The sequence below is a fragment of the Penicillium angulare genome, assembly GCF_028827245.1.
Source record: "Penicillium angulare strain IBT 27051 chromosome Unknown utg000003l_segment0_segment0, whole genome shotgun sequence".
NCBI classification, from domain to species: domain Eukaryota; kingdom Fungi; phylum Ascomycota; class Eurotiomycetes; order Eurotiales; family Aspergillaceae; genus Penicillium; species Penicillium angulare.
Window position 1 is genome coordinate 2,862,249 of NW_026623162.1, and position 10,602 is coordinate 2,872,850.

General features: G+C 47.0%; 5 protein-coding genes across 5 annotated transcripts; 3 read left to right on the forward strand and 2 right to left on the reverse strand.

Annotated features, from left to right (window-relative positions):
* Nucleotides 1–190: 190 nt before the first annotated feature.
* On the forward strand, nt 191–1,558 carry pex14 (putative peroxisomal membrane anchor protein (Pex14); the record flags this gene model as incomplete). Its single annotated transcript, XM_056919431.1, has 5 exons — nt 191–223; nt 283–289; nt 343–592; nt 654–738; nt 806–1,558. 5 exons carry the CDS (start codon nt 191–193, stop codon nt 1,556–1,558), a joined length of 1,128 nt encoding a protein of 375 aa, XP_056782589.1.
* A 677-nt stretch (nt 1,559–2,235) lies between these two features.
* Nucleotides 2,236–5,952, forward strand: N7478_003218 (DUF3433 domain-containing protein; the record flags this gene model as incomplete). The annotated part of the gene is made up of 1 exon (XM_056919432.1): nt 2,236–5,952. The coding sequence occupies one exon, from the start codon at nt 2,236–2,238 to the stop codon at nt 5,950–5,952; it is 3,717 nt and encodes a 1,238-aa protein (XP_056782590.1).
* Nucleotides 5,953–6,223: 271 nt separating this feature from the next.
* Nucleotides 6,224–7,449, forward strand: N7478_003219 (uncharacterized protein; the record flags this gene model as incomplete). Its single annotated transcript, XM_056919433.1, has 3 exons — nt 6,224–6,612; nt 6,670–6,959; nt 7,013–7,449. 3 exons carry the CDS (start codon nt 6,224–6,226, stop codon nt 7,447–7,449), a joined length of 1,116 nt encoding a protein of 371 aa, XP_056782591.1.
* Nucleotides 7,450–7,763: 314 nt separating this feature from the next.
* Nucleotides 7,764–8,441, reverse strand: N7478_003220 (GNAT family N-acetyltransferase; the record flags this gene model as incomplete). The annotated part of the gene is made up of 1 exon (XM_056919434.1): nt 7,764–8,441. One exon carries the CDS (start codon nt 8,439–8,441, stop codon nt 7,764–7,766), a length of 678 nt encoding a protein of 225 aa, XP_056782592.1.
* Nucleotides 8,442–9,231: 790 nt separating this feature from the next.
* N7478_003221 (uncharacterized protein) lies at nt 9,232–10,602 on the reverse strand (the record flags this gene model as incomplete). Its single annotated transcript, XM_056919435.1, has 5 exons — nt 9,232–9,607; nt 9,671–9,701; nt 9,754–9,939; nt 9,993–10,095; nt 10,150–10,602. 5 exons carry the CDS (start codon nt 10,600–10,602, stop codon nt 9,232–9,234), a joined length of 1,149 nt encoding a protein of 382 aa, XP_056782593.1.

Below are 10,602 nucleotides of genomic sequence, written 5' to 3' on the forward strand. Positions count from 1 at the left end.
AAAGAGAAGGCGGTACCCACCTCCTGCAAACAGTCCAAACAGGGGTACAATCACGAGACTTTCCCAAATTCGGTGTGGGGAAGCTCGGCGGTCGTGACTTCCGAGGTCCAACGGCGAATGCCGATGACGGTCGCTTTCTCCTGCTTCACTTTCCCTTCACATCTTCTTGATTGAGCAGATTCCACCCATAATGGCTCCCCGCGAGGAGCTCATTGCGTCTGCTGTATGTCTCCCTTTACTCTGCAAGCAGTCCCTAAAGCGCCGCTAACCTATGACTTCTAGGTGACCTGTACGATCAACTATGTCCATCGCGTGGCGGAGTATTGGCTAACCATGCGACAGTTCTCCAGGATCCCTCAGTGGCATCATCGCCCATTGAGAAAAGAGTCGCCTTTCTACAGTCCAAAAATCTAACACAGGAAGAAGTCGACCTTGCTTTAGCGAGAGTCGGCGAGGATCCTGCTGCAGCTGCAGCTGCCACAGGCGCATCGTCACCAGCCCCCTCTTCACAACAGGTTGCTTATCGGCCACCACCACAAGCCCCCCAGGGGTATGGCTATCCTCCATACGGCCAATGGCAAGCTCCTCCTGAGTATGCATATTATTTCGATGGTTTTTTTTTTCATTCTCGTCAATTACTAATTGTATAATAGGCCGCCCAAGCGCGACTGGCGAGACTGGTTTATCATGGCGACAGTGGTAGGAGGAGTTGGATATGGACTATACTTCGTCACCAAGGTAAGAAGCCTGCCAATCGCTGATATCTGAGGGAAATATTGTATATTGGGTGCTAACAGTATCTCAGCGTTACATTTCCCCACTGATTGCGCCGCCAACCCCTCCTCAACTAGAGCAGGATAAAGAGAAAATCGATGAGCAATTCTCCCGTGCATTTGATCTGATTGAGCAACTTTCGACCGACACTTCAGCCCTGAAGGCTGCTGAAGATGCCCGTACCGAGCGTCTCGACGCTGCTCTCAAGGATGTGGAATCCCTTGTTGTAGATTTGAAGGCTTCTTCACGTCGAAGAGACGACGAGGCTCGCCGAATCAGTGATGAAGTCAAGTCGTTGAAGGATGCCATTCCTAAGGCCCTCGAAGGTGCCCGAGAAGGGAATGAAAACCGATTGAAGGAGCTTGGAACCGAGTTGAAGAGCCTGAAGGTCCTACTGGGTAATCGCCTGGGTGGTACTGGCGCCACTTCTCCAGCTGGCAGAACTTTAGGCAGCTCGACACCCCCTCCTCCCCCATCTACTGCACCTCAGTCGACTCCTACGGATACCAACACTGTCACCCCACCTGCCCCAGCCACCACTGGCCTGCAAGCAACCGTGACTTCGCCAGAACAGGAGACTCAGCCCTCAACGAGCACACCTGCGACTCCGGCTCCAGCCACCAGCCAGAGTAGCCCGCTTTCGCAACTGAATCGCTCGGCTTCCATCCCAGCCTGGCAAATGGCCGCTGCCAACCGATCCAAGAGCTCGCAGTCAAGCCCTGCCCCAGCTGCTAGTGACAAGCCGACGGATACCACTAATGAGCAAAGCGCCCCACCCAGCTAAACTGGCATCGTCTGTTATTTCAACTTCTGTATATTTCTTCGCTAAGATGTATTTATTTCAAAAGATTTCTTTGCTTTTTTTTGCATAATATTTGGATTTGGTGAACGAATCTTAGAATGAATAATTTTGGCCCTATACAAACCTCATCTGCCTAGTTGGAATCCCTAAGCTGATAACTTTGAGCCTTTCGTACATAAATCCTACCTGTTGTATGCGCCCGATTTGATGATGAAACAGGTGGAAGCTGTGGGGCAACGGGAACCGCCTGGAGATTGGACAGTTACGCGCTGGCACTATAACCCCCCGTCAAATGAACTCTCACCACGCACATGGTAGGACAATTCTGGCACAAAATGTTTATTTTAATATTCCGATGGGGCCAAAACATTGCATTATAGATATGGTATCTATTAGCAGCCGTGGGAAACAATCTCGCACTTGAATTTCGATTCCTGGCGCTTAAGTAGGTCGCAGAAAGGCCCAAGCTTAGTATCAACACTTTCCATCTAGAACAAACAGCCCCCCTTCAAATATTAATAGTTTTCTTTCGCTTCTTCTAAATTACTGAAAGAAAATGTCAGTTTCCTATTTCAATCTAAGCTCATTTCTCAGGCACATCGATTCTTGCCGTTTGTGAGACTGAGAGAGCTTCCTCGTTGAGGTCCTTTGTATCCAGCATGGACTTCAAGGGTGATAAAAACTATGAAACCGTTTCGATTTCCTCCATCTCGACGAAGGTCAATAGTTTTACCACCCCATCAACGCCTGGATGGCGACCGACATACATACGAAGACGAGTGCTAATGGCATTCGTGATCGTCTTCTGTGGCATCATTGCAACTCTCGAAGTCCTCAACCACATCTCCTCGACAAACCAAGGACTTGCCTCATCCACCGAAAGCCGTCACTATCTTTGGACCTACGGACCAACCGCCATTCTTACTCTCATCTCTGCCTTCTGGGGTCGTGTGGAATTTCAAGCCAAACAAAGCGTACCATGGCAAGCTATGCTTCAAAAGCCCGAGACGCCGGAGAAAAGTATACTACTTGACTATATCTCTGAGATGCAACCCTTCGCAATGATTCGAGCCATTCGTAATCGGCATCATATCGTTACTTCGGGAATTAGTGGCTCGCTACTTCTGCGCCTCCTTCTCATCATCTCAACTTCTCTGTTCAGTCTTCAGGAAGTGGGAGTGAACAAGGGAAAGATTCCAATCCAAATACAGGGAAACGTGAGCAAGCTGAGTGTTTCGGACTTTTCTACCGCTTCCAATCAGCCGTTCGATGCCATCAATGGTATTCTCTTCGAAAATGTCTCCTATGAAGATGGTACCACTGCGAACTTTAGTTTCCCCACATTCTCGACATCTAGCACCTCGAACGAGTCTGTTGTCCTCGCAAACCTTACTGGTCTTGCCCCGGACCTGGAATGTGAGCCTGCGACTCTTGGGTTTAATACTTGGTCGATTGAGCGCGTTGAGTATCTCCAACAAAAACTGGTATATCCGCCACAAAACGATGTGCTCTCATCTTCCTCATGCAAAATACAAAACATTTCAACGGTTTTGGGCTTGCCAAGTTTTGGAACTCTATTGGGCACTCGAGAAACAGCCTTTGCTGCCCTATTCAAAGCAGGCCAATGCGAAGGCTCAGATGGGTCCGATGGGAAGCGCATTATACTAGCGGCAATAGAAACAAAACTAAGCAAAAAGACTACGCCAATCCCGACCAACTACACCCTTGATGGTAGCCCTGAAGGAGCAACTGAATGGCCGAAAAATATCACTGTAAACAATGCTGTGAATTTGATATGCAAGCCGATAGTATCTCTTGTGAAATTACTAGTAAAGTCCAACGCGACCGAAACATCCCCGAACATGGATATACAGACGTTTGAAGTTGAGAACACAGTACCACCTGGTCTGGAAGCATGGGATATTGCCAGCAACATAGTCTCAGAGTCCTCAATCGTAGCATCTGATGAATCATCAGCTGCGTGGACCGAGCAACCTATATCTCACTCAAATCTGTTTCAAAATACAAATGAGACACAGATGACTGTTGACTATGCTATACAATTAGGAGCTATGCTTATTGGAGAGACCAAAAACTACACTGATTTCCTTGAAAAATGTGTACTTTTGAATGCGGCTTCCAGCTATTACCGCGCAATTGGTTCCCAGCTAGTCCATCAGGGATTTATTTCTCAAGGGAAGATTGCATCTAGTGGCTTTCAAATTCTTACCGAAAATAGGGTCACCATGACCCAGTTAACACTTCGCGCGATGGAAGTTTGTCTGGCACTTGCTATTATATTTGCTATAAATATGATTGTGTTTGCTCCACGGACTGAGTTATCTCCCTACAACCCAACGTCTATTTCGGCGGCAGCTGCAATCATGTCGAGCAGCAAGGTGCTTCGCAAAACTCTTCGTGGAAGCAGCTCCAAGCCTCTAGAGGCCATAACCACCCTTTTGGAAGGAAAGCTCTACCATACGGAGTTGGCTCCAGGGGGCTTCTCAATTGCTGCCAGGGCCAACAATACCGAGAAGAATGCGAAGCATACCGACATTGAGATCGATCCTAAAAGGAAGCTTCACTGGAGTCCTTTCCCAACGTTTATTTTTCGTGTCCTTTTATTCATTGTGATAGCACTTTTGATAGCTGTCTTGGAGATTGTTCTATATGTGTCCGATGCAAACGATGGACTGGGAGACATATCTTCCAGTAGTGGAACTGTACACTATACATGGACCATACTTCCTGCTCTGATGATGGTCCTTATCGGTGTTCTTTTTGGCAGCATAGATTCTAACACTCGGTGCTTGGCGCCATACATCCATCTGAGAGACAAAGCCGGAGCACTCCCCTCACAGTTCATGTCTGTTGATTTTATGGACTCCCTCAACACCACCAATATTCTCAAATCTGCGAAACTGAAGCAATTTGCTGTCTTGACTACAACATTGTGCACATTAGTCACATCTGTCTTGACCATCGTTACGAGTGGTCTTTATACCACCATGGACGTACCGGGGTATATTACCTTGGAATTCAATCAAGAATCAACATTTTATGGGAGTGAGGTCTACTACACAAGCCCCGATGGCACAGACTCTTCTTTCCAGGACAAAGGTCTTTTAACATCCGAGTACATTCTCCGTGATGATTTTGACTACCCTAAATGGACATACGAGGAGCTCGCTTTTCCTGAAATTTCACTTAATTCAACGACCTCTACTACAACAGATCTCACCGACGCATATGCAGACATCACCGTCCCTGCCATGAGAGCAACAGTAACCTGCAAGTTCCAGTCAGGTGCAGATCTCAATGCAACACGCTACAAGTACTATGGCCAGAACTACACCACGTTCGACCTCTTCTTCGCGCCCTGCAACTATAGTAGCACCCATACTTCCTGGGTAAAAGAGGAGTATAATTATATGCGCCTCAATGGTGGATCAAGCTTTGGATTTACGGCCTTCAACCCCTGTACAGTGGAAAGTGGCGATTACATTGCAAACACAAAAGACACTGCTACCATCAACCCTCTTGGGGGCACAATATCATATATCTGGGGCTCTCTTAATAACAACTCATTCTCACATGTTGCCGCATTGACGTGTCGAGAGTCAGCTGAGATGGTCGATACAAAGACCCGGTTTACATTACCAGATTTCAATATTTCCACAGAGATTCCTCCTCAACCCGATGAATCAACGGCCAGACCAGCCATAAACTATACAAACAGCGAAGACTGGACAAGCTCCACCGAGTCAGGAACAGTAAATAGCTTTGATAGCTTCTTCAGCGCGCTAGTTTATGGTAAATATGCCATTCCAATGGAGTATCTTGCCAACGAAGCAGACAATGAGAAGGTGATTAGCGCTGTGAAGTTCCAACATCGTGTCGTCAAGGCGCAGATATTCAATTCCTTTAATCGGGAGTCTGTTGGAAATTCCTCGTCTTATCCATCTCCTGCGACGCTACGAGGAAAAGTTACTACACCAGGACGACTACGTTTATTCCAGGATGCTGTCTCGACCCGGGTTCTGGAAGCGTTGCTTGGCACATTGCTTATTCTGGGTATCTTGGGCTCTTTGTTGACGAATACGGATCATGTTTTACCTAAGAATCCATGTAGTATTGCTGCTGTGGCGAGCTTACTGGCTGATTCAAATATCCTACATCGTTATACTCCCGACATTGGAGATCCAAATGCGAAGGAGGTCGAAGAGAGGCTTTTTGCGGATTGTCGGTTCTTTCTGGGTTGGTGCTATGATGGGCCTTTGAGAGGGTTCAATGATGATAGATTTACGATTTATCTTACTGATTATGGAATTGAAAAGAAGCTTCAGCTTCCTCCGAGTCGAGAGGGATGGGTTTGAGGTTGGATAACGAATAGAAATGAATAGATTAATGAATGGATGAAGATTATATGGCAAAGTCTCGTAATTGTTTTCAAATTATTGAATCCCGAGGATCTTTCCCACTAGCATTAGATATCTAGATTGATAACCAAAGCACACAGACAAAGAACGCGATTCAGAGGCTATCTTCAAGTGGGTCTAGTCCGATAAGCGATAAGACATGGCAACGCCTACCTCATCGGATCTTTTACCAGTCCAGACATTTTGATTCAGTTTTCAGCCAGCCAAAATGGCATCGCCGAGAGCAAATTCCCCCTCATTAGGAGAGAAGGATCGCTGTCATCATCGGAGCCACCATGAAAGTTCTCATTCCCACCGACACCGACATCGCGATCGTGATCGCGACCGCTCACGCTCCCCCCATCGTTCAGACAGACACAGACCTGATCGCCCACACCGTCGACACCACCGAGACCGAGACCATCATGACCGAAAGAAAGAAGAAACTTCCGCCCAACCTGTGGTGCTACCTCTGAATGCCAGGCAGCTCTCCCGGCGGGACTTGGAGGTGTTCGAGCCCATGTTTGCAATGTATCTCGACATCCAGAAAGGAATTTTCATTGAGGACTTATCAGAAGACGAGGTGAAAGGCAGATGGAAGAGCTTTATTCATAAATGGTATGTTAGGCGGTGTTTTACTGGCGAAAGATCTTTAGCTAATGCCATGCTTGGTAGGAACCGCGCGGAGTTGGCTGAGGGATGGTACGACCCAGCCACGCTGGAAAGGGCCCGCCAAAGTGTAGCAGAACGGCCGCCAGCTGTGAGTGGCAAGAGAGACTCGCCCGAATATGCACAAGATGAACAAGACACAAAGGATACTAGTCAGGCGCAAGAGCCAGCAGACGATGATGATGACGAAGATGACGACGATTATGGGCCAACTCTTCCCAACCCGAATTCAACGAGACAAGTGACACATTCCGGGCCCACAATACCAAAAATGCAAGATCTTGAAATGAAAAGAGGTAAAATGTGCTCCGATATGTCGAAAGTTACAATTGACTAACGGTCCTTATAGAGTCCGCACTTGAAGACGCGAGAGCCGGGCGCGAGGAATTCCGACAACAGCATCGCAGCGAAAAACGATCTCATAAGGCTGCAATGAAAAACTTAGAAGAGGAAATTGCGCCTCGCGCGGAACCCGGTACTCGAGAGAGACAGCTTGAGAAGCGCCGAGAGGCTGCAGCATCCAACCGCGCATTTGCAGATGCTCGTGGAGGTTCACCGGAAGCCGCACCGGAGGCGGACTTGATGGGCTCCGGTGACAACGACCTTGCCTCTTTGAAGAAAGAGAAAGAGCAGCAGCAACGCAAGAAGAATGAGAGAGAGCTTCGAAGGGAGGAGATCCTTCGGGCTCGGACAGCGGAGCGTGAGGAGCGCGTTCAACAATATCGTGAAAAGGAGGAGGAAACAATCGGCTGGCTGAAGACCTTAGCCAAGCAGCGGTTTGGTTAATCTTTCGAAATGAAGACCAAACACATTGCCAATTGTATAGCTATGCGATCTTAGCGTTTTTTATTTTGCAACTTTGCAAGCCTTTCAATCTCCTACTGGGCACTATATGAAAACATGGATACAGTTCCTGGACCTAATAGTGAAATCTATATTTCGAAGAACCCAATGAACTCTTCCTTATGGTTCTATTCCAGATAATCTTTCTTACTTCTCCTTGTTCCAACTTCAAGGTCCTGTCCAGAGTTCTAGCTAAGTTTCCACAGCATCACACATATGTGCAATGAGCATGTGCATCATGATACACATATTCAAAGTCACCGCAAGGCAGCCAAAGTAGACCGCTGCTTCCCCTCTGCATCGAAATTCTGTGGATTCAACCACTTCTCAAAAGACTCAGCCAAAGCAGGCCATTCCGAATCAATAATCGAAAACCAGGCTGTATCGCGGTTCTGGCCCTTGACAATCATATGCTGGCGAAAGACGCCTTCCGGCTTGAATCCAAAACGAACAGCAGCCTTCATAGAAGGTTTGTTCAGATCATTACATTTCCATTCGTAGCGTCGGTATCCCATATCCTTGAACACGGCATTCGTAAGGAGATAAAATGCCTCCGTTGCAGCCGTTGTACGCTGCAACAATGGCGAGAAGACAACATAGCCTATTTCAATGGCGCGATTCTTCTGGTCAATGCGCATGAGAGAAAAGAATCCCACTGCTTTGTTGGTTTGTTGGTCAATCAGAGCATATAGGTATGGGTCTGGAGACTGGGAAAGTCGCGCAATGAATGGCACGAATGATTCCTTGTCTGGGAAGGGTCCATCTGGGATGTAGTCCCAAAGTGCGTCATATTCCGATCGTCCTATGCTTTCGTAGAGGTCATCTGTGTGGCTAGGGTCGAGCTTCTCGAGGCGCACAGAGCGGCCTGTCAATGTGGTTGGCTGTGGGGGTTTGGCAGGGTGCGTATCCACTGTTGCGCCGAATGATCTTGTCATTTTTGTTTGATGATTCAGAGTATGTCGAATGAGAGATTGGATATTGGAAGGTCTTTCAATGGAAAGAAATTCAAGATGGGGTCTGGTAGTTATATGCTGGAGAATTGGAATTGGAGATGAAGATGAGTCAAGTACTATACCAGCCTGAGGTTCTCCAAGTATTTATTTTCGGTGGGGTTTGAGTCTTGACTAAGTAAATGCTGACTCAATTCCAGTGGGATTGACGAATGAATCGCGTTGATAACAAAAGATATGATGGAAATTATTTGTAAAAGCTAGTATGACTCCGAATTTCTTTTCTAGAGATGCAACCCCAGATCTACTATGTATGCTTAATTGTCAGTTTTGATTCACGGGGAACTGACTCGGACTCGGTCTCATTGTCGAATCATCACGGTAGATCGGCGTCTCGGCGGGAGCGACAACCGATAACGTCCACTGTCGAATAGGATGAACGCGATCTCGAAGGGTCCCCAGATTAGAAGGTTCACGCCCTGCGATATTTGTAGGCAATTGAGTCCAGAAAATCCTAATTGCTCACATAATCATGCAGCCCAAATTCGTGCTGAATAAACAAAAGCCGGGACTTGCTTAAGATTGGGGGTTCCATCACAGAATGCGATTATAGAAGAGGTAATAGGAGATCAATTGGCAATAGAGACTGAAATGAATCATCATCTTTTATATTAGAAGTTTCTGGCTTCGAGCCATACTAAACGAGAGCCTGAAGCGTATCGACGAATGGGACACTACAACCGGTCGTTAAAACACAACAAGACCTCCATTAAATTTACCATGAGCCGTGCGTGCTATCTCCAGCTTGAGGCCGCGACTCATAGTCCACCGTAAAGTTGTCTGTCCGTCGGATGGCAATGGGACTCATGTGGATCTCGTTAGAGCTCTCCTGCACATGGCCATTCTTCCCTCCATCTGAACCAAGGATACTTTCTTGGCTCTCAACATTGGTAATAGCTAAGTCATCTTTCCGTGCAGCCGATCTCTTGCTTCTATCGTTAGATGATGCATTCCAGTTGCTGCTTTGCTTTTTGTAACCTCCGCTATTGCCATTGCTGTATGAGCCTAGTGTCCGTTTGCCGAGGATGATCTCGAGGAGAGGTTGGAGAGTGGGGATGCAGGAGGCAATGGCGACGACGTTGGCTTCGATACTAAAAGATTACTATTAGTATATCACGTAGATAAAAGGGGGATGCGGTTAGGGAAATGATTACTTAGTCCATAAAATGAGGTCTGCTGTTCCATCTATAAAGGGTTAGGTATAAGACTAAATTCTCAGTGATTGATGGCGGCTTACAAGTATAGTCGGATTTGTCTGCAAGTCCATGCAGCTGTGTGCATTTCACAATGGCCATAGCTGCTGCGATCGCACCTAGTCCCAAGGCGGCGGAGAGAGCGACCCTCTTGCGCAGGGACATTTGCAGTTTCATGAGAACGGTCATGGGGTAAATGGCGAGGTAAAGATCAACTGAAGCAGAAATAGCTATATGTTCATAAGCCTTCTGCAAGTAAAATGAAATTTTGATGAAGACTTACCACCGGTGAAGATAGCATAATTGATAAGCATCCAAGTGCTCTTGCATGTTGCCTCGCCCGACTCCTGGAGTGCCGGTGTCCACAAAGCGCGGGGTGGATCACACTGAAAGGTCAGTATGGTTGTTTCAACAGCTAAAGATAGGGCACTTATACTAACCATGGTGAAGAGTATGACGATACAAATACAAGACACGGCAGCAGCAGTTGAAACCAACGTCCAAAGAATGATCTTTTGGATTAAACCAGGATTCATAATCCTTGTAAGCATGGATGTCACTGCAATTTTTGGGATCGTGAACGACAGGATTCCCAATAAAAAACTGACATTGTTGAGTAACATGGCCATGACCAGATTTCCATGTTCCTCAACTTCAACCATGTGTTTTCCAAAGCCATAATACACCGATGCTGTCGTTGCTCCACAATAGGCAAGGCCCAATGCCATGGCAACTACAATCAGGTAGTCATCGATGCCGAAGTTCTTGAGCATCTTCAAGCGAATGAAGACTCGAGCAACGACCATCATAAGGGTGAAAGACGTCAACGTCCACACCACTGCCAGGATCTTAGGGCCCTTGTCATCTTTAAGATTTTGCGTAGTGACAACCAT